The sequence below is a fragment of the Centruroides sculpturatus genome, unplaced genomic scaffold (genome assembly GCF_000671375.1).
Source record: "Centruroides sculpturatus isolate CEXI.00-Female unplaced genomic scaffold, Cexi_2.0 scaffold498, whole genome shotgun sequence".
In the NCBI taxonomy this organism is placed as follows: Eukaryota; Metazoa; Arthropoda; class Arachnida; order Scorpiones; family Buthidae; genus Centruroides; species Centruroides sculpturatus.
Window position 1 is genome coordinate 440,037 of NW_019384650.1, and position 26,189 is coordinate 466,225.

General features: G+C 25.5%; 1 protein-coding gene across 1 annotated transcript in view; it reads right to left on the reverse strand.

The window, feature by feature from the left end:
- LOC111626280 (zinc finger SWIM domain-containing protein 4-like) overlaps positions 1 to 26,189 on the reverse strand; it is a 136,512-nt gene that overhangs the window by 50,089 nt on the left and 60,234 nt on the right. The window contains exon 2 of the mRNA XM_023369601.1: positions 17,132 to 17,240. Coding sequence (XP_023225369.1) covers positions 17,132 to 17,240 — 109 coding nt within the window. The remainder of the gene's footprint in view (positions 1 to 17,131; positions 17,241 to 26,189) is intronic.

A 26,189-nucleotide genomic window follows, 5' to 3' on the forward strand; every position in this document is an offset into this window, starting at 1 on the left:
GTGAGTCTGGGACCAACCCTGACAAATCCACAATGGACTTGATAAAAAGATCCAATGAACAAATTGGTCTTTTATTTCTCAGCCTTTGTATTCTCTAAAATCAGCCTGTTTTAACTATCAAGTCAGCCCATCTACAATCTAAGGTTGGCAAGTATGATACTATGATCAGAGAATTTAATCACTTTAATATTAAATTTATAATTTTATAGCTAATTCGCAACTCTCATACAACTTTATAAATTCTTTAAGTTTCTTAATTAAACCATTGTTTTTATAAGAATATTAAAGTTTATTCAGACAGTTCTACAAGTTTTGCTTCTGATTGAAGCAAAATCATGACAATAAAAGCAATTACTGGATCGACACGGTTTTACTAGATAATATATACATAATTAAAGGTCAAATGGTATTCGTCATTTAAATTCAATGTAACATTCCAAAAACCAATCAAAATATAATCAATGAATAACAAAAGAAAATAAATACATCACAATAACTATATTAGTTTAACTATAATTGTTATTATACAATTGCCATTTCCTAACCCATTCCTTATTTTGATGGACAATATGCTATGGTTGGGTGATTTATCTGAAATTAACATAGATTCATATTTTTATTTTTCATAAAATCCAATATATTTATCCAATGAAATTTTCATAAAACTAATATTTTTAACTAAACCAAATTTATCAACATGAAAAAATTATGTAATAAGGATAATAGCAGATTTTTGGGTATCAATTTTAAATTAAAATAAAATGGCCAGATCCTGAAGTGTCAAAAGCGAGACAGCAGTCAACATGATGTGTGAGTCATGTGATCAAATCTGGCTGATGATCATCAGTTTTCTAGGTTTATGTCGTCATCAATGACAGATGTTACGAACACATTTTACTTATCCATATAGTTTTATTTACAAAATAACAACTACGGCGGTAGCAATAATGAATAATCACAGCTCGAACAAAGTGTAGTTTTGTTTACTTTAACCACCATTTTTTTTAATGTCAATAATTAGCTAAAACCATGAATTAACTCCCTTTTATGATTGATCTGCACAATTGGATATTAAAATTTTTATGTTATAACTTGTACGTGATTCATTTTTGACTTACAATTCATGCAATGAATATTGGCTATTTTTTTAATATAATTATAAATATTCCATACGTGGGACATTTTTTTGGGACTGTCACATCTAATTCAGGACATCTGGTCATTTTAAATTTAAACAATACATTACATTATTAGTAAAATAATTCTGAAACAATGTTTATGAAAGACAACAACTCTAGTTGATAATTTTTCAAATAAAAAATTAAAATATACATATTAAAATTTATAAGCTTTATAATTCTAATTAAGCTTTTTTTTTTTAACTCTTTAACTTTTTAACTGGCTGCCAAGAATGTTTGATTCATGTCCATCACAGATTTAGCTAGGGGCTTTCAATACAGGCAAATACAGGCAGACTTAGCTAGGGGCAAGTCAGGCAAAACTGTGATAAGAAAACTAGCAAGGGAGTCTTTGAAAAATTTCAAAGGATCCAATGTAGCTTTGAACTTAGGGTGCGACTATGAAGACGCGAGTGAGCGAATTTTCTGAGCGAGCGAGAATATCTGGCGAGAAGAGGCAAGACGCGATAAATATCAAACCCTGTCAGATATGTGCAAGAACCAGAAATTTGCTCTTGCCAGCGATATTTCTTGCTTCTCGCTTGTGCATAGTTTTCCTTTGCGAGAACTATATCAAAAAAAAACGTACAATGAACCTGTTTCCGGTGTGCTTCTCTGTAAACGAAGTATTACTAGCGCTTTCGAACTTTAAGTTCTTCCTCAGGTAACATGTCCAAGCGAACGCCATTCAAATTTCATTCAAGAGAACTATATCGCTTGCAACCTCTCACTCGCTACTAAATTAGTGTCTGCATAGTCACACCCTTAAGCCCATTAGAGAGATAAGTGTCTTAGCCATCTTAGCCATTTGTCTGTCAATTTTAAATGCTTAAATAATGAGTTCTACCATTAATATTATAAATTTATAGACTTAATACTTATTTTTAAGTCCATTATTCATAATATATTTTAACTTTAATAATATTGATAATCAGTGATGTAAATTATTTTACATTTTAATCTTATAAAAATGAATCTCTTTCTTTATTTTCTATCCTGTTACAAAAATTTCATACAGAAAATTATATCAATATTTTTTACTTTTACATTTCTAATATAAAGTATATAATAAATTTGAAATTTCTAGTGATCTATTAAATTAATTTACTAACGTTTATAAATTCTAAAACTAATATTTAAAAATACAAAATTTATGATTTTGACTAAAGTAAAAATAACAAATCTATAATTAGACGATAAATAACTGTGCTACAAAATAAAAATTAATATTTCAAAAGTTAAATTACATTAATTAATGTAGTCAAAATAAATTTGGTTTTATCCTCAGAATAAGAGATTTATAAATTACCAAAAACATTTAAAAAGTTAAATTTTTATCAAAATATTTTAAAATGTTCTAAGTGTTTTATCTTATGATCATGAATATATGTTTGTGTATCAATAATAAGTTATTCTTTGCACGTACAAAACATTTGATATTAACAAACAACAGATTATATACAGTGATACCTCGACTTGCGCTACCCCGACTTACGCGAACTCGGAGTTACGCAATTTTCAAATCTCGTCGATTCGTCTTTTGTTTGAGCGCCACGCACTCTTGATTACTCACTCCACCCACACTATTGTTCAGCTTACATGTTCGGATGTGTCGCACGGAATCAACACATAGCTACAATTTATTTTGTGTTATTTATTTCTGTGTTTGTTATATCTACGGAGACTCGAGAGACTCTGTGTGGTGATTTCTTGTAACCGTGAACGAATCAAAAGACGAGATAAGATTAACGAGAACATTTATTAGCTTACATACATCTGACTTGGATTTTACACAAATTGCGAAATTATATTCCGACTTACGCGAATTCGACTTACGCGACTATCTCTCGGTCCCACCAATCGCGTAAGTTTGGGGTATTACTGTATATATTTTTTTAAATGATTAATAAAGAACGTTATTGTAAATTAAGTTTAAATTTTGGCACTGACTATTTTAGTCAGTTTGAAAAAAAAAAAATTGTATTAAAAATTTATCTCAAAAAATTAGATTGAGAGAAATATTAAAAGGAACACATTATATACATTTCACTTACTTTCAGATGAGTTACAAATTTCCAATTATATAAATATCAACTTGATACACAGAATTTATAATTAGTAATTGAAACCAAATTGCAATCTAATGTTTTTCAAATAACTTATATAATTAAAGCCATTTTTACAAATTTAGAAAACTCATAAAAGCATAAATATGATATTATTTTTAGTAAGAAACAGTTTTGAATTGATTTTAAAAAAATTAAATTTGAAAATATTAAGCTTTCAAATTTAATTTAAAAATTTTGTTTCTATCAAATTTACTATTTTCTTTTTATATTTTAACTTCAAATCAATAAAATGATGTAATCAAAACATATATTAAAACAGTTAAAAGTAAACATATTTTATCATCAATCATTATATTTAGATACAAAAATTCCATAAAATTCATAACAATTTTTCTGAAAATATTTGAAAAATAATATTCATATTAAAACAGCGTAATCTATCTTCAATAAAAGTCTACTATCAAGAAAAAACAAATCTAGATTTTTCTAGTATATTTCTTTATCAAAATTATATCTTAAAATATAATAATATTTAAATTATCACAAATATTAGATCTGTTTTAGTTGTAATGCTAATAATTTTCGTCAAGTACTAGAGTTATCTCGTTCCTATGTGCAAATCATATTTATTTGCATCCCTTATGAATTAGTACAAACGTATCACAAATTTATATTTTTTGATCATCAACAAAACTTCTTTGAATTGAGTTTGGATGGAATGAACATTTGGCAACATTGTTATATACTAGTCTATACAAGTTTATTCTTCACAAGATGAGAAACTCGCCACTGGACCATATGTATACGTTTGATCATGCAATATTATAAATTCATATATATAATGCAAGCATTAACAACTAGACTGTTCGAGCTTGAAATTTTACTTCGACATAATTAATTAGAAATGTCTTTTTTGTCACCCCCTTGATGACGGCACACACAAAGTACACATCCTGCACACCCACTTGCGGAAGTTCTGTATATGATTTGTGAGCTTCATATTAATTATGCAAGTTTCTAAAATATAGTATTGCAAAATGAAACAACAGAATATCAATATACAAAGATATCATAGGTTAGATAATTAATTTTTAGAATTGTAAAATTTCATAATTAAAATTAAATATTTTATTAAAAGGTTGTTTGATATTGAATTTAAGATAATGTGTAAAAATTCTTTAAACATTGATTTGTTGTTGTGTAATTTTTTCCATTAGTGACCTCTCACCAACACTATATCAGAGCAAGTTTGGCAGGTATTGTCAAACTTGCTCTGATGTGCAAAACGAAATATTAATTACGCAAAAAGTGTTTTGTTTATGTATACACATATTATTTTTGGAGTCTGATTTTAATTGATATATTTTTGACATTGAAGCAAGCGATAATTTTTTTTATTTAAAAATTGTGCCGTTAGAAATAAAGGTTAATAAAGTTGTTTTGCATTCGAATTTGTTTTTGTGTTTTTAAAGTAGGCTGCGAAACTTGCTCATATGTGGAGCAAGTTCAGCAATCTGGAGCTCTTAAAATTCATTTATTACTTGAAAACATTAACTCATTTCTGACAGCACCCTGTGCCACCCTTTAGATAAAGATCTTAATCTTTTAAAATGTGTCAAAAATAGATACCGTGTGATTTTTTTTCCAAGATACATAGTAATTTTTCTTAGCATGCTGAAATTGCCCTGGTTTTACATAATATTACTTTAAACAAAGTGATATCTGACAATCACTGATTAATAGCATTAAAACTGAAAAACATTCTAAAACATGGGCTTCAATTAATTAATTAAGAAGAAAAATCAAAAAACTAAATTTTTTATTTTTTTCTTCTATATTGTTATCCAGTTTCTGTATTGTTTATATGGGAGTCAATTAATTCTATATATATATATATATATATATTTGTAAATCACAAAGATATAAGTTTATAAAACAAAAGCATCTTTATTGGCCTGTAATTTGAAAAAATTGTAGAACTATAAATTCTCATTGTTGTCTGTCCATCTGTCTTTCCTTAATCTTGAGAAAAGAGTTAGATAGATGAAAGATGAGACTAGATATGAAAATCTTAGAGGTAGGAGATTAACTATATAAGAATTTCCCATGTAAACCAGAAGTCATAAATAATTGCTCATTTATATAAAACATTGGAATGTTTTTAACTTTAAAATAAATTTAAACAATATATTGTACAAGAGTCAAGAGTGATTAAATTTTATCTCATTTAAAGTTTTTGTCTATAATTTGATATGAGTGATATAAAGACCAGCGCCTTTATTACGTTGCTTAACACAGCTTCTCATTCTAATCAATCATAATAAATTTTATCTTGTACAAAATTATTATATTATTATTTAATATAAAATAATTCTTGAAACAATAACATCTATAAATTTAAAGCAATTATTTCAAAGTTGAAAAGCAGAATATTATAACAAATAACATTGAAAAAAATTTGGAATTGTGAATCAGAATATTGCAATATATTGTTTTGGTCCACTGCTATTATAAATTAAATATTTGAATTAATAACCCAAATAAAAGAATATCAGCACTAGTCAACAAAAATATGATTTATAGCAATGCAATATTTGAAAAAAATATATAAAAAACAATTACAGAAATGTTTAATTTTGAATTATATATGCTTTATGATTATTTTCTTTCATTAAAATAAATAAATAATATTTTAAATCAAAACGAACATAAATCTATTTTTAAGATATTCACATTACCCAATTTTCTTTGGTATGTCAGAAATCAATTGCAAGATGTATAAGAGAAATTTGCTCAATACTGATTCAATTATATCATATAAATACTTGAATTATAATATACAGATCTCTGAATCACTGAATTAATTAAGATCTGCATTATTTAGTAAACCAAACTAAAATAATAAAACAATAATTTAATTTGTTATTATTATAAAAATTATAATTGTAATGTAAAATATTACATACAAATTTATATTTTAAGTTGCATTACAAATTATTTTTAACGGTAACATATATTCTATAAATTATAATTACATCAATATGACAAAAATATTGCTATGGTAATGGAATATCGTATTAAACATTATTTTTATACAGAAAATAATCTTGCTTGATTAAAAAAATATATATATATTTGCATTAAAATATTCTGTGTATTATTATTAATAATATACAGAATATTTATCAATAGTATTATATTCAAATAACATTAAATCAATTCTTTTTGTATGTAATATGACTTCTATTAGTTGTCCAGGATAAATTCTAGAAAATAAATATTGATAAATACTTTAATAATTAAAAAGGATAAACACAAATATATTCCGAGTTAATATTTAATTTAATTTACATTGATAGATATTATATATCTATCAATGTAATTAATTCTATTCTAAATTCTAAAACAGTTCTATGCTAAATAATTGGATTGATTATGAAACAAGTCCAAAAATATTTATGTATTAAGATTATTCTTCTATTGTAATATCAAATTTTAAAATTGGGAACCACTTTATATGATAAATGGATCAAACTGGGCAATATAGATGGATAAATTGTAAAATACAGACAGGAAATAAAAGATAATAAAGTATTGCAAGTACTTTCAACATTAATTTTTCACATAACTTATGTATTTTGAAATAAGTAAAAAATATTTTTTTCTAAAATTTTCCTTATGAATGTTAGGAACGGAGGAATATTAAGCTAAATCAAATTAATTTCATAAACAATTTGATTTCTTAATTAAAAATTAATATTTTGTAACAATTTAAATAAAAACTTTTAAAACGTAAATTTAAATCTTATGCATTTGGTTTAGAAAAGTTTGATAATATTGAAGAAAAATTAATATATAATACACAAAATAAGAGATAGATATAATACCTATTTGCCAAATACTGTTATTTATCTTCCCACAGCAAGCAAGATACATGCTCATAATTCATAAAGAATTAATATCTTCATTTTGATTTAATATGAAATATTTGTAATTAATTAATTTATTATTATTAAATTTATAAAATTTATTACTTAAATTCATTATATATTTATATATTATATGAATATATAAAATACAATGAATTTAAGTAATAAATTATATTTAAAACTAGCTATAACAGTGATAAAAATAAAGCATTTAAAATTTTGTTATATAATAGCAAATAAAAAATATTTATTTATTAAAAACAAAATGAATTTGGCATATTTTAAGCACGAAGAATATATGCCAATACGCATTCTTTTGTTATCTTTTTTGTTGAATATCAATTGTTTTAATGTCACTTGCCAAATTAGGCAGATTGTTCACTATTTTTACAACTAATATACAGTGCCAAATATCTCAAATTAAAATTCCTGGAATCTATTTTACTTCTAGATATAACTTTTCTTAAACAAAAATGATTCACATAAATTTTTTCTTGTTAAAAAATTATGGTGCTAAATATCATCTTTATAATACAATTTCTATGTTTATATGAAAAAAAATAAAGAAATAATTCATATTTTGGATAAAATTCTGTTCAGGTATATTCAAATTTATTTAGAAATCACAAATTGTAATTATATGAATAAAAAATGAAGTAAAATTAGAAATTTATCGTAGAAGCAGAAATAAACTAAAAATTAAAATCTTGATTAACAATGTTATTTTTCTATTTCAAAAATATTGAAAAGCTTTGTTTAAAGCTTTATAAGAAAAATTAATTTTATCTCTGGCTAGCAAATAACTTTTATACAAACTGAAAAAACTACTTATTGTCTAACTATAGACAAATAAAAAAGAAATTGTCTACAGATAGTTTCAATAGTCTTGGCACTCCAATGTACAAAACAGTCATGTGAATTGGACTGGTTTATATCAAGAGAATAGTAGTAGTTAATGCATGATAAGTTGTATGTTTAATTACAACTGCCTATATTCTAGTTTAGGAACAATTGGATTATCAGTTTAATTGATTGCCGAGTATATTATTATTATATATTAACACTTATATATATATGATTGTATATATTATAAGTGATATATGAATTATATAAATTTATATCAATATTATACATAACGAGTCAAAAGTTCCCTGAACTCTTTTCATTCCACATTCCAAAAGTGCTGAAAATATATTAATTTTGTTAATGTAGTTACATACTATAGTAAGTCATGTATGGAGAATCAGATGGGATCTTTTTGTTAATCTTGAATATTATTTTCAAGGTCAATGAAAAAAGATCCCATCCAATTCTCCATACGTGACTTCCTATGTAAGTACTGTACGTTAACAAAATTTAATACATCTTAAGTATTTTTAGAATGAGATCCAAGGAATTTTTGACTCACTGTATAATATTCATATAATTTTATGTAATTACAAAATTAATTAAATTTCAAAATTAAATTTGGATATTTAAAAAATAGCAAGTTATTTTATATTAACAATTCAATAAAATGTAAAAGAAAAAAAAAATGACTTCAATGATAAAAAGTTAAACACAATGTAAAGAGTCATTAAATGAAATTGCTTATTTGATATCAGATCAACAATAACTATATAAGCCAAGTAAAAACAACTTTATAATATTGAATAATACTGTGATAAAAATTGAAACAAAAGCTATTTCAACATAAATGACTTAAGAACAAAATACTTAAGAAAGCTGAAACCTATATAAAATAATTAGAGGATAAAATGGTTTTGGTTTAAAAGATTTAATGAGCATATGATATATATATATATATATATCTTCAGATCCATTTTTTAAGATAAGAAACATTTTTTAAATTAAAAACTGTATGGATTACAATAAGAAAAAAGATCTAATAATTGATAATAGCTAAAAGAAATCTATATATTAATATTAAACTAACTTTGATAATCTGAAACCGTGTTGTGACTCTTCTTTGATTCTTAAACACTATGTAGTGTAACAAATTACATGTATCAACTGAGCTAAATAAAGACGATAAAACGCCAAGCGTTTGAATTTATTACACTACATAGTGTTTTAGAATCAAATTAAACTAACTCTTAAATTAAATCTTTAATTTGTTTCAATATTTAAAAAAAATCAAACACTGCTAAAGAACAACAACTAAATCAAATCTAAACTTGCTTTAAAGTTTTATAAACAACATTATTTATAATTAAAAACACTATCATAGACTCTTAGATATACTGTATTTTCCGGTGTATAAGACAACTTTTTAACCCAGGAAAAAAGTCGGGGGTCATCTTATATGCCGGGTGTCGTCATATATGGCGAGTATATCCGAAACTCTTTATTTTAACTGTAAAAGTCGAGGGTCATCTTATACGCACAGTCGTCTTATATGCCGGAAAGTACGGTAAGTCATTACAAATCTTAATTTGTAATAAGAGTACAAAAAATAAAGGCTTCTTGCAGATCTGTAAAATTCAATGCATATAAGCATAAAAATACAAAATATTTTGCTAATAAAATGCATACATAAAAAGTAAGATTGGATGAATTTTGGAAGATACTTTTATTCTGACTTTGTTCCATATGTGAACAGTTATTTATAAAATAAACATAAAAAATACTATTTTATTCAGAAAAATTTCCAACTCATTATCAATAGTATTGTATTCAATAACATTAAATCAATTCTTTTTGTATGTAATATGACTTCTATTAGTTGTCCAGGATAAAAAAAAAAAATATTGGAATTATTGAAGACTATCATAAAAAGGTTCTTGTATTCTATATTGTGGCTGTTTATCTGCCAGATTATATCAGGTTATAATATGTCTATTATTAATAATTAGATATTCAGTAATTTTGCCTAGAGAAAGATGTTAGGTGCCATCACTTGATAAATTTGATAATTATAAATAAATTAATATTTAATTTTTAATTTAGAAAGTTCTGGAAGAAAAGAATTGGTCTAGAGAAGAATAGGAACCCGCAACTCCCACTTACTATATGTTGCCAGTTATTCCACCCAGACCTCCATCGAATTGTCACCTCCAGAATCATTGATAATTTAGATATAATCTACTATTTATTCATGGTACTGACTGGTTTATTTTTATACTGTATTCTAGATTCTGATTAAACAAACTATTTGGAATGTTGTAAAAAAGAATTATAATTAATAATGCAATTTAAAGTATCAAGTTGGTCAATTTTAAATTGATGTAAACTAAACTATTTGCAATAATTTATTTGGTAAAATATAACCTAATAACAAAAGAACAAAGTAAAAAAGAATCATGACATCTTTCCATTCAAACAAAGAATTAAATAAATTCTGGAAAGTGATAAATTTATTATAATATAGAATATAAAAATTATTAAAGACATTTCAAATAAAAATTAATATATTTCTTAAAGAAATACACAAAAATTTTCAATGAATTTATTAATTTCTTTAATAAAATGAATGGATATAGAGATATTGAAAAGATATTAATTATTAAATAGATAAAAAATTGAAATAAGGAAACTGATGTGTTAAACAATAATAAAATTATGGAAAATTTGGAAAAAAACATTGACAATGAAGGTGATAATTCAATTTGAGAATTAGTCATGCAGAGGAGACAACTTCACTGACTAAATAAAAGGCTATGAGTAAGTAAAACAATCAGTAACATTTTTCCTATTGATTGAAATCAAGAAATTGGTAAAACCATGCAGTAATTGAATGTATGTATTTCAAAAACTTTCTAATTCAATAATTCAAAAAATGTCTCCCATGTTTCTTAAAAAGAAATTATAAAGTAAGCAAACTCTATACATACACTAAAGAATATTTTTTGATAAACACCAACCTTATAACATCAAATATCAAGCTGGAACTGAGGTAAATATTCTAAAGTACACACCTTGCTCACTTTTACCAGCAGAATATTTGTAGTATTCTGCTGGTATATGGTTTACAAACGTTTTCAGCTTTTTTTGAGAAACCTACTTAAGGTGATTCTGGTTGGAAAATCTAATGTTGGAGGGCATTCAATTTTGTAATGCCTTATGAATTCCGATTATTAATTAATTGTAAAAATAATGTCAATACAGGTATACCTCACCTTACGTCGATAATTGGTTCCAGGAGAGGAGACTTAAGTCAAAAAATGACATAAGTCAAATTTACTTGTTGCTCGGCTAAACCACAAATAACCATTCCCAGTTGTGTATTTTATTTATAAATGCATTTTTAAAATATATTGTTAATAAGAATCTATTTTAAGCTTACAAACAAATAAATTTTAGTTTTTAATATAGTACAGAAAAAAGTAATCTAAATTTACGAATTCATGTAGGTACAGTACATACTTGTAAATGTACATATTTACAATTTGACGATGTTTACAGTACATCACAGACTCTTTATTTGTGAATGTGGTTTGCTCTAAGACATTATAAAATCAGATGATTTTGTAAGATTAAATAACAAATACAGTTATTAAAATTATCTTGTGACAGTAGAAAATAAACTAATTTATATTAAATTTACCAATATCGAGTGGTGCTGACAACGATACCAAACGGTAGATATTGGAGCTACTGTCAAAAACACCAATATTGAGCACTTAAAAACCGCTAAATAAGACAACACAGAAACACAGATGTTTTCATGTTTCATTCTCTAGGATTTATGATGATTATATTAACATTTACTGTAAATGTACATATTTTAATATGATTTTATGTGCTTTGATGCTTTTCTAGTGATATTAAGACTTCAATATTTGTGGAGGACAAATGTAAAGTCAAATAAAATAACTTAAATTTGATTTTTATTTTTCCATATATTTTTTGACAAATGACATATAATCGAGAATGACGTAACTTGAAACGACGTAACTCGAGGTATACTTATATAAATAAAGTTTCACAAGTATGTTTAATCCCCATTAATGACAGCAAATTAATCACCAACTAATATATGTCAAATCCACAAATAGTTTCTTAGCACAAAAAATTAAAGAACATCAGCAAGACGGTGTTCTTTATACAAATAAAACAGGAACCACATTAGCCCAATATACCAGTAAGCCTGAGGTGTCTGCGAGGTTCAACATGACAATGCTAATAAGGCCAGTATTTTAGGAATACTATTTGTGAACTTTGGAAACTTTAGAATTTTTAAAGTACACATAAGAGGCAAATGTATTAATTATAAGGACTATACATCATTGTCTGCAGCATAGAAATCATTGTTTGACAACTCCCTACAAACAATGAAAAACAAGATACCTAAAAGGAAAAACAAAATCTTGCATAGTATGGTATACTTCATAGAAAATAACAGTTTCCTTACCTGATACTAGTGCTGCCATCTTTTCAAAATTGCTGACCAGGACAAGGTCAGCAATTTTGAAAAACTGGCAACACTATCTCGAACAGGTCATAACCATTTTTGAAATTCGTTTTGTGTCAGCCAATCTTTATTAAATTTACAAGTTCACTTCCTTTTTTTGGGTTTTCAATTTCTTAAGTTGTCATATTAAATAATTAAAATAGAAATTATAAACTTGTAAACTGAAACTGTCACATTTGCTTTACAATAGGTTTGTTCCAACACAAGTCTCTAACCGGTTTAAATTTGAAACCGTACGAGGCATGCGTGATGTCATTTTACAGTCAAGAACCGGGCAATGCGCATGCCAGTTTTAAACCAGTTACAAACCCGTGTTGGAACAAACCTAATATTTGCCAGAGATATTTTCAAGTTAGAATTTTAAAAGTACATTTTCTGTCACTCTTAGCCTAGGGATAAGATTGAAATAAGAAAGTTTGGGGATGTGACATTAAAGTCTTTAACCGTTAAAATAAAATGCTCACAAATATTTTTATAAATTTATTTTGTTTCATCATAATTTCACAATTTCTATGAAAACCGGACAAATTAATAATTAATCCATAGCATGAATCTGAAAACCGGCATGTTCAGGTGAAAACTGGCCTGATGGCAACACTACCTGCTACTATATATCTTATGATATGCTTAACAACATGCACTCTGCTCATTTAAATTACATCTCTACATAAAAGAATTTATAAGGCATTCCAAAATTAAAATTTCCTAAGAGGAAACCTGAAGCAGGCTTCTCGGAAAAGCTAAGAATATTCATAAACCGTATAGTACTCTGCTGAAAAAAGTGAGCAAGCTTTGTACTTTACAATAACACTAATCTGATGTATTACCAAATGATCTGCCAGATTATCCATTAGGCTATTTTAAGACTAGGCTTGTATTTAATTCATTACCTACCTTGGCTGATGGTAATTACATTGGTAATCTTGGCTGATGGTATTTACATTAAAATATATAAATAAAATTTACTGAAGCTACAAAATTGTCTTCATCTCCATAACTGAAAATTGTTTTTGGAAGTCACTGGTGTTTGTAACAACAGAACATGAAGGAAATTTTGTAGCTTCAGTAAATTTTATTTATATATTTTATTGTATTTAATTATTTACTAGCCTTAAAATAGTCCAAATGAATAATTCAGCAGATCATTTGGAAATTCTTTAGTATTTTTACATCGTAAATCTTTTTTGAAGAGTTTGTTATATGAATTTTCATTTGTCTGATTAATCATTAATTGAAATCTGAATTAATTTTGGTATGCAAAGTTCCACTACACATGTAGTTTATTGTGAAGATAAATCTGATGGTATATAAAAATAGTTTAAGTTTAACGAATCATAAAGATGTCAGAAAAATAATAATTTTATCCGATAATAAAATTAATTTATTTTGAATTTGTATATTAAATAATAATATGAATTTTTTTATCCCTAAGCAATGCAAATGATCAACACAATAAAACAAAAACTAGATTAAAATTACAAACTAAAAACAAAATCATTTAGTTCAGTAATATATTTAAAAATTAACAAATTCAGAACAACTGAAAATGTTGCAATGACCACCGACAGGCACAGTACATTGTGAAAACATACAAAATCAAAACAACCTTTGAAATTCCATTCAAAAAGTAAAGAAAGAAACAGTTTGTAATGCAAATGATTCTCTAATAAGTAAAAATATAATTGAACAAAAAAGTCAATTTTAAAAATGAATATTACACAATATAGTAATAAAATTTAAATCAATTTTATCTATAATCTTTGTATTTCAGGAATAATTTGAATGGAAAATGTCAAATCAATAAGAGAAGATTCCGAGATTATATTATTGTTCTGCATATAATATTGAAAGTAATAAAGTAAAAAAAGAAACAACACACAAATTTGATATTTATGTGCTAATCTTAGAGTGGTAAATATTAGGAACTGTTTCATTGGATATCAGAGTCTGTAAGCAAATAGTTTTAAACTTTCAGATTCTATCTTTAAGAGAATAAATTGAAAAAATTAAATAATAAAGAACTTTCTGTCAGTCCAACAAAGTCAGATATCTGAAGCTAATCAATCAACATTGCAGTTACCTTTCCGCAATGCCACAGATCATCAAGAGAACTGATAAAGACATTGAGCCGATAGAAAGTTTGGTACCATTTTATTTTTATGTTTTCCTGAAGATGGGATCTGTAGACTTGAGTATACATTATTATTTATGTAAAATTGGCTTCAATAAATCAATTTCTTATATTTATAATTCTGTAGTTTTAAATATTTAAAAGTTATCATGTAATTTTTAATAAGGTTTTAAAAATTTAAACAGTGATAACTGTTAGTTACTTTTAAAATCTATATTCATTAACCTAGTTCATATACAATATGATGATAAAAAACATTTATGTTTCTATGTTGACTTAAATATGTTGCTTAACATATTTATGTATTCTGTGTCTTTGCTTGCCATTGAAATAAAATTATGTAAAATAATAATGTTAAAAAAAAATTAAAGTATAAATAAATAGTAATCATTTGTAAAATTTACATTTAATAACGGAAAAACTCACTAATACTTTTGATGCTGCATTAACGTCGTCTTAACACATATCAAACAGAACATACACAGATTTGAAAAGTTTTTAACATATTCAAAAAGAATTTGGAATGGAACATCATATATATTTAAACCACAGATTTAATGTACAAATTTTAAAACAATTTTTGGTTAATGTTTACCTAGGTAGTCCAAGATGGCTGCACAGTGGGGACCCACGTTCTAACCTAACCTAACCTATTCTAATAAATTAACAAAATTACTAATGTAAGATGTAAAATAACTCAAAAAATTAATTATATGAAGAAAGGAAAATTTTCTTAATTTATTAGAATAGGTCAGGTTAGGTTAGAACGTGGGTCCCCGCTGTGCGGCCATCTTGGACTACCTAGGTAAACATTAACCCAATTTTTTTAAATAGAATTCCACTACCCCTTTCACATCCTCTGTTGTAGGTTACTTCTTTATGTTTAGTAAAGATTAATAAAAAAGTTTATTCAAAATTTAATTTAAATTACATACAAAATTTTATTAAGCACTGATGTTATGTAAATTTATGTAATTAATATAAATATTTTCTTTAAAAACTCAAAAACTTGTTCCATTTAGTATAATTCTACTCACAAAATTTACAAATGATTATTTAAATAGCTTATTAATATAAAAATAGTTAAACTTGAAAATATTAAAATGCCATAATTACTTATACAAATTGATCTTATATGTCTATATTAAAATTTTATATCATGCATTTTAAAATTTATAAAAGACTTTATAAAAGATAAATAATAGAATATAACAAAATTTAATATTTTAAAAAAGATTTTTTTTTAAATATATGCATCATTGATAAATATAAATATTTAAAAATTGTATATAGTAGTATGTAATTTTTTAAAATACAAACGTATGATTTTAATACAAGGAAAAATACATTTTGGTTTATATTTAGTCAAAATATATATTGAAATATATTCTAAATTCCTATTATAGCATTATATGCTATAAAATTTTTATTTAAAGATCCATTCATTTTCTCATTAATACTCATTAATAATTCATATATTTCTAACAAATATTTTTAAAAATTAAAAATTTTGTTATATTTTGTACAGTACAAGAAATAAAAGTCTATAAATTATCTTTTACAGCACCTTAAAAAAATAAATGGATAATATTGAATATCTATTATGATCATTATTTCTGTTCTAAATCAAAAGAATAGATTATAAATATTACATAGATTAATGTAATATTTTAACAATAAAAATAATATATTTTCAAACTTTTACTTCCTATTTATAAATGTTTTGATTGTTTAATGTCCTAAAGAGTATTTGTTCGTAAGTTTCAATAATAAACAAGGAATAAAATAATAAATTTATCCAAAAATACTGTCTTAAAGTGTTTAATGTATTCCAACACGTATCTATAAACCTTTCACCGGTGCGCGTATCATCACACTCTACAACAGTACAACAGTTACGTTACAAACGTTTTTGAACCGTTACAGTTCTTCTTCAGGTAACGATCCCCTAACGGAAGATTCCATCAGGTAACGATCCTCTAACCGTTAGGGGATCATTACCTGACGTTTATAGTATACCTGAAGGTTTATAGATACGTGTTGGATTACAGTAATACAGTGCAGATATTCCACCATTTTTTTGTTTAATGTATTATTAGAGTATAATCTCTTCAGCTTCAGATCTGCTTTCTGACAAAAAAAAGATCAAACTGAATATCAAAGAAGTCTGATTTGACATTCATATCAATAAACAATACACTAAAGATATAACAATTACTTAAAAAACATTCAGTTGTATGTAAAACTAAATAAGTTCTAATTCTAAAATACTGATTTAAAACAAGATATATAATAGAAAATTCACGTTATCACAAAATTTGAAGAAATTTATAGAATAATAACCAAATTCATTTTATTATCATAGATTATGACTTTATAAATCATGTCAACATTATATTTATTTCACATACCTGTCAAATGTGATAGACACTCTGAATCTCTTCTCTGGATCCAGTGTATAACTAGGATGAGGTGGAGTAGAAGGAATAGGTGTTGTTACTAAACCACTTAAATGGAATCCTGTAAAAAATTCAAACATTTATATATTTATTTATATAGGAATAGTAATAATATTCAAATGTTTTTATAATTTAAAATATACAATTAAGATTTTTTTATACACAATTTTATATACAAGCTGCTGTAAATAAGTCTTTTAAAATTCAAATTTATTTTTTGAATTATCTAACAATTTTTCTTCTACTTATTGAAATATGCTCTTTCTTGCATAGAATGTAAGATTTTAAATTTAAAACTCGGCATTCGTTAATTGAATTTCCGATCTAAAGACCGTTAGAATCTGATGCAGAGCCCAGAAGGGGTTCGAAAACGTTCGTTTTTTTCGATGTTACCACACCGTAAACTGATTCCGTGTATGTAATTTTTTATGTTGGTGTGGTGAGTGTGGTGAGTAGTTATTTAAATTTAAAACTATTCAATATTTTAATAATTATAATTATTTTTGTATAATTATCCAAATATTTAAAATAATTATGTACAAACTTATCATAACAAAATACATTAATGATACTTTAAATGTGCCTTTTAAATTTAATCAATTACATTACATTTCACAATTTTTTTATGAATTAAAAACAAAAGAATTGTTTTCATTTATTTATTGTTAATTATCTGTGTTCATGGTTATTGTTAAATTAGCATTTACTTTTTAACTATATTTGAATGAAGGCATTATTACTTTTGCATTTTAGAAATAAAAAACAATGCAGATTAATACTGATGTTATCTGATATACTGTATATAAATCATTCTAATTTTTACTGTTATGTTTTTGTATGATTTGCAAATAACATATTAATAAAAGAGAATAATAAATTAGCTATGAAATATAAAGAATTAATAAAATTTATGTAATGCCACTATAAAATTGAAGAAATATATAAATTACAAATGGCTTATATTTTTAAAAGAATTAAAATAATAATATATCATTCTGTTCTTAAAGCCTTAGTTTAAACTTGTCTCATAGACCCAATTTAAATAATAAATTGACAAAAATAATATATCGATATGACAAAAATAATATAATCATTTCTGTTCATTGTTCATTCACATTCTAACGAATACAGAATCTATCAAAACTATTATAAATCTAAAAAGTTTGCCCATTAAACAATATTACATCATAACATCAATATTACAACAAAAACTGTAATAATGATTTAATATTGAACATTTTTCTTCTTGGAACAACAAATAAATATACCCCATACACAGATATATAAAAATAAGTAATAAGGATATATACAGTATTTATATATATCCTTACTATAAAATTATAATGAAAGATCAAAGATTTTCGAATATCTTTTAATTAACAAAACTGATTTATAATTATTAAAAAAGAAATATATATTATGAAAAGTAAGAATATTTATTACACAAGGTGTTTTCAGCTGATTGAAACTTTCTTCGGAAACAGATTCAAAAGCATACATTTTAAAATTAGAACCCATCAATATATTAGAACAAGTTTAAAAAAAAGAAAAATTACAGAAATAATTTTAAATATCTATAGATAATTATTAATCTTTTATTCTATTATAATGCTCTATAAATTATGAGATTTATATTGTATAGTTATGCATTTATCTTCTTTTGAAGCCTCATGTATAGCCTAAATTTTTATAATTGAAATCACTGGTGAAATCATTTCTAATTTATGTGTTACAAATACTAAAATAATTTATGAAGTACAATAAGCAATTATTTATTATGCTATCGTGGGCTGCAATCTTTAATCATATTTTTAATTTATTTAATTTAAAATATATGCTCTCCATCTCAAATTAGTAGTGGCTTGCACCTGTACACCACACTTTTCCATTAGCAATGGAGTTGTACTGGTCATCTATCTAACTCCTTTCAGGGTAAAATTTTTGAATTGAAAATAACACATCTTTAAGTTTGCATCATAAGTTCATATATAGTTAATTGGAGCCTACTGCTCCAATTAACTAAATCTGGTCTTGAATTTCATTTATCTAACACTGTTCTCGATATTAAGGAAGGACGGACAGACAGGCAGACAACAGTCGGAATTTATAGGTCTACAATTTATTCAAAATGCAACCCAATACAACTGTTAATAGGTAAATTATAAATTTCATGCATATTTACATTTAGATGCATAGTATCTATGCCTATTATTATTATGTTTGCTAATTACTATAAATACAAAAGCATAAAATGATATTCATACAAAATTGTTTTCAACAGTTTAACGAATTTAATAAGCAATTATTTTTATACTAGGGAGCTTCTCTCCCTGGTTATCTAAGGTGGCCCAACTCCCTTCTTGCTTCATCTATTTGTTTCTAACATAGGCTATTCATAACAGAAATTACAATACTGTATATATAACTTCAACTGTCTAATTCCAAGTAAGAATTCCATAAGATAAACTAAGTTCAAATGCATTTTGAAATGCACCCCTGCACTCTAATTGGAAAAAACTTTTATTCAAATCATATAAAAACTTTCCTTTTAGATTTCCTCCATCGAAATCAAAAATAGAACAATGTCTCCAGAACAAGAAAAACATTCTTTTTTTTTTCAAATTGATTGAATATCACAATTTTTTAAAATATTCCACATAATGGTCATATGGTTTGCTTTTTTCATTCATTCCACAGACTTGACTCACTTGCTTCCAATATAGACTATTCATAACAAAACTTTTACAACAATTCAACCATCTTTGACAGACCAACTTTATAAAACATGTTATATGCACAACTCTATAATTCTACGCATATATTGTTTGTTATGTATTATGCTGGTACATATTAGGTTGTATATTAATAATAAGAAAAATAAAAATATTTATTAACATATACTAAGGCCAACGTATATGGTTAACTTTGCAAAATAGTTAATACAAAATTTATTATGTTCATTTAGTTACAATTATTTAACATACGATAATCATATATTTTTATAGTACTGTATAATTTTACGAAAATTATATAAGCAAGTTCATATTTTTTAAAATATTAAATATATAACTAACAAATCAAAAAGTAATCTACCTAACATATTATTTACACGTTTAAAATATCCAATTATTATTTATGAGAATATTAAAATCATTATTAATAATCATACTAATTTATTAAAGTAATATTAATCAATAACAAATGTGAATAGCGAATGTTTGTTTCTTTGCCCTGTTCTAACTCACATTACTTATCAGAAGTAACCTATTTTTTTATGTAAAAAAGTAACTCAATTGATAGTGGACTTATAGTGGAGATGAGTGAAAAATCTGGAACATGAACTTATCAAAAACTTTAATAATATTTTTCAATCTATACAAAAATAAAAATAAAAGTAGATAATTCACTAAAAGAAAGCTAATTAAATTATTATTATAAATGATCCATTTGGTTTATTTTTCTATTATATTTGTAATATATTAATATAATCAAAATATTCATGACTATAATGTTATATATATTTACGTCATATATAAAAATAAATATTAACAGCTGCTAGAAATGTTATTGTATACCTAACTATCATATTTTTTTTTGCCAGTTTAAAATTTTTTCTAATCTATGATGAATTATACAAATATTTAGATAAATAAATATTCCAGAAAATAAACTATTGATAGATTCTCTTTAGCACAAGACTACACAAACTGAAGCAGTATTTGTTCACTGAATATAAATTAGTCATTTTAATTAATCTAACTTTAAACACTAAAATTTAGATACATAGCCAAATGATTGCCTTAAATACTCTGGCTATAAATCTGCTAATTTTAATAATTAATACTAAGTAATTTGCTACTAAAGTTAGACATTAGGTGCAAAATTGCTTAGTACTAATTATTAAAATTAACAGATTTATAGCTGAGTATTTAAGGCAATCATTTGGCTATGTATCTATATATATATATATATAGGCTTTTGGTTGTTTAATATATACTAAAATTTAGAATGAATAAAAATTAAATAATTCTTTGCAAAAAATCTAATACATATACATGTAACATATATGTTCCATTAAGATAAATTATATTTTACATGCTCTAAAAAATTATTCTAAAATATATTGGTTTAAGACTTGATTATTTTTTTTTCAATCATTAAAAATGTTACTGAAAATGGATCAGAAAAATTAAAAAAAACTTAAACTATAAAGTTAACTGTTTAAATAACTATTTTGTTAAGCAATTTCTAAAATTTATTAGATCAATGAATTTTATAAATTGCATAAAAGCTTTGAAATTATCATAAATATGTCAAAACATATTATTTAAGTATTGTTTTAAAATCATATTAACTGCATTTTTGAAATTTCATTATATATAAAGTTTACATATCATTGAATATTTTAAAATTCTATTCAATATAACTATATATTTAATACATTTATTACATGATTTATATATTAGTTTCATTTCATTAATAATAATAATTTTTTTATTTGATGATTTCAATTCTGTATATAAGTTGTCACAATAGTAAATTAGGACATTCAAATTACTAGAAAAAGTTAGAATTACGATTTATCAAAAATTTAGATCAAGGACAGGAAAAACAGATGCAAATAAAATTTTCAAACCACATTGTTAGTTTCATACTTTATATTATTTGAGACTAATATATACAGATTTTATTCATCTACTTTCATAAAACTTTTGAATGGATATTGAAAAGATATTCATATCTCATTCTAATATATATTAATTAATGTGACTTTTTAATAAAATTTTATAGTCAAATTTTCTCTAAACATAAATGTTCTCTAGCATATCTAACTTATGTATATTATATTTATTTAAATCTAAATTAGCTTTCATTACTATTAAAAAAAAAAGCATTGTTTTTAAGATATAGCAGCAGCTGCACCACAGAAATATTTACTATTGTTGAATATGTTACAATATCTGCAGTTTGAATTATAACTATTACAATCAATTTTATTTTTGTTTTAAAAAAATAAAATATACATTCGTTTAATTATCACTCTAATTTTATCTAAATTTATTATATAACCTAACAGATTTGATATTATTCATTAATTATATTTCACCTATGCATAACTATGGATATATAGTGTTGTTGTTTGTTAAGTTATGGCAACGCAACACTTGGGTGATCTCTCTTGGGGGTGATACCTTTCAGGAGATCTTTTTTAAGGGAAACTGGCCCCTATTTAGGCGTTACAGATGTGGAGAAAACCCAGAAAACTCCACGTGGCCAGCCCATCCGAGCGAAGTGCGAACCCACAACCGAATTCCCAGTGTTCAGGGTATGAAGACCGCTTGGCCAATGGTGGGCAGATATATAGTGAACTATAGTATATTTTTAATTTTTCTTTATTTCGTCATTATTTGTTTTGTGTACTACAGTTTACTACAGTTAATTTTAAATATTCATTTCATTTTATTACTTATTGATAAATTTACAGCAGGGGTCGCAAAAGTGGTCGATATCAACCCCCAGGGGTCGATGCAACATCATTGGGGGGTCGATGCGGCTAGGGGGTCGATTAGGGGGTCAATGCAGCTAAGGGGTCACAACCTTTTTTTTTTTCTTTTTTTTTCGCTCATACACATACACTTGTAATAAAACTTTACGGTGGGGGGTCAATGTGAGGCTTTGGAAAGTGATTGGGGGTCAACGGTTAAAAAAGTTTGGCAACCCCTGATTTACAGTATCCAATCAAATATTCTGATTTTGTAAAAAAAAGTTTTAATATAATTTTATAACAATTAATTTACAATATATATCATATTTTAATATACCGAATGCAATTAAATTTAAAAAACAGTAAAAGTATTAACTTTATTTGTTGTCATTTTTAAAATTTTTTGTACATATAAGATATCATTCTAAAAAAAAGCTAAATTTCTAATTTCAAAAATACAATGTAATATAATATACATAATGAAAATAGATTTTTATATAAGTGAAAAAAATTGTAAAACAACAAATTATATATATCATATTCTTAACAAATGTGTATTCTAGGCTGATTCATACATTTTTTTGTTGTTTAGTGTATCATTATCATGTTATCTGCTTAAGATAAACTACTGCTTGCATCTTGAAGAGTAACAATAAACATTATTTATTTTTCATTATTTTTATTACTCTTAACAACATTATACGTAAACAAATCTCTATTTGCTTTACCAACACTATGATGATGGATATTAGTAATTATATCTATTGTATATAATAGAAAATGTATATTAACTTATCCAGAATAAATAATTAAACAAAAAAAAAAACAAAAATTCACTATTCAGTTTTATTGACTTAATGATTTTAGTAAATTATATAAGTTTATTAAGATATAGACATTGAAGATAAGGTTTAAGTATAGTCAGTAAATAATTAAATATTCTTTCATAGAATATAGTAGATATTTTATATTGTTAGATATCATACTAAATATTTTCTAAAACTTGCTATAAATTTTACAAAACATAGAAATATTTTAGAAAACAAAACAAAAATAATTTGCTTAAAAAATCAAAATCACATTCTCTAAGCTATAGGTTATAAGGAATTATAATATTCATATTTTTTTCTACAGATAATTAACTTTTTATATAATACTTATTTGCATATGGTACAAAATATGCCATTATTCTGTATTCTAGCCTACTTTTTTACTACTACTAACCTATCTAGTAGGAATAGTCAATAATATTAAACCTTATTGTAATAAAGAAATGGTAATAAGAAATGGTAATAATGGTAAAGAAATTGTAATAAATGGCAAAAAATTAAAATAAAAGAGCTTGAAACTAAATTTTTACTTAACGACTATCCTAAATCGAAATTAAACACATGGCAAAAACAATACTGGGAAAATAGATTTAACACAAAATATAAATCCGACAAAAAATACAAATCCTTCCCATATATAAAAAACATTTTTGAAGGCTGTAATAAGTTATTAAAAAAAGACAATATCAGCTTGGCACCATCTTTGACCAACAAAATATCTCATAGTATCCATTATGACATTAATAAACAACATAACAACAAACTAAACGCCCTTAAAACTATAGGAACTGTTTACAAACTTGAATGCAGCTGTCAAAATCCGAAAACTTATATTGGTGAAACAGGCCGGTCACTAGAAACCAGAATTAAAGAACATATAGCAGCCATCCGCCTAAAACATAACACTTCCCCCTGGTACTACCACACAATAGACTATAATTGCCAAATTAATAAAAACAATACAAAAGTGTTACATGTAGAAAAAGACCCATATAAAAGAAAATTTAAAGAACACATAGAAATCAAAAAACACCCTAAAGAAAACTTAATTAACGTTTCAGAAGGCATGTCCATAGACCCCCCCAATGGTACAAACTCATAGAGAACGCCTCCAAGCGTTAAAGATTGTTTAAATCACAACCCCCGTGTACGGAATGTGGGTAACTGTTTATATAACATTACTTGTCGGTATTCTGTTACTAGACGAACAACAGATAACACCAGTTGTTAATTTTTGTACTATGTTCCTTTTGTATCGGAAATAATACATTCTAACCAAAATGTAAGTGTGTATTGATATTTTTTAAATTAATATTCTATGTTATACGGTTCTTCATATAAATGATATGTTAAACAGCCTTCCCCTTATACCTTTTTTCATATCATAGGCTACACCAGGGGTGGCCAACAGGAGGCCCGCGGGCCTCATGCGGCCCGCCTGGAGTCATGTTGTGGCCCGCGGAGCTAGGTCGAATGAACGTAAATGTTAACTTTATTGTAAATATCACCAAAAGAACATTACATCATGAGTTATTCGTATCATGTATTTTTAAATTATAGCTAAGAAAAATATGAAATAGCTCTCATTTTTGGAAAAATTTATAGATTTTTGGCTATTTCAAATATCCCGCTATTTGACACTCGAGGTTACTTAGTTTTTTGTCCGACGCTAGGTGTTGATAAAATTTAATATGCGTGTAGCGACAACATCAGTGGAGATCAATTTTGATGCACTTAGTTCTGTAAAACAAAGTCAGATGTCTCACTTTTAAATATTTTTAAATTGTCTAATAAATATGTTTGATTCTCGGTTATATTTTATTTTCTTCAAAAAAATAAATATACCTATTTTTTGTGTTTTTTTTTTACATTAAACCAGGCAAGTGTTTGACCACGATATCACCTACTGAGAAGCGACGATGTGGTTGAAGCTGTAGCACACTTGCTTGTTTACTTTAATTAAAAAATAAGAAAAAAATAGGTGCGTGGCCCGGCAGGAAATATTATTTCTGAAATTTGGCACGCCTTCTGAAAAGGTTGGCCACCCTTGGGCTACACCATACTACTTGTAATTAAAAATTTTGAAAAATTTTGTAAAATACTTCTATGCTGTACCATTATATGACAAGCAAGCATTTTTATGTTATCATCACCTCGCGTTTTAGTTATGTTCCTACTAGCCAACATCGTAAAACTAACCTTAAATTTTTTTTGTGTAATCTTAACAGCACTGAAGAGGGGTTGGGAATATAAGCCAACCCGAAATGCATATGAATTAAGAATTTTTAAATAAAACGTACGTTTTCTAACCAATTGCTGTCCATTCGTCTACCAACTCGTTTTGGATTACAAACACGCTACACACTGCAAAGAGAATNGTGAAGTTGTTATTTGAATAATTTTGTTGCTTAATAGTGTTATTGTCTATATCAGGGATGGCAAACCTTTTTGTGTTCGCATGCCATATTGTAAGCATACTTCGATTAAAAGATGTCTAACCTTAAATTTTTTTTGTGTAATCTTAACAGCACTGAAGAGGGGTTGGGAATATAAGCCAACCCGAAATGCATATGAATTAAGAATTTTTAAATAAAACGTACGTTTTCTAACCAATTGCTGTCCATTCGTCTACCAACTCGTTTTGGATTACAAACACGCTACACACTGCAAAGAGAATGAAGATTGACTAAATGGT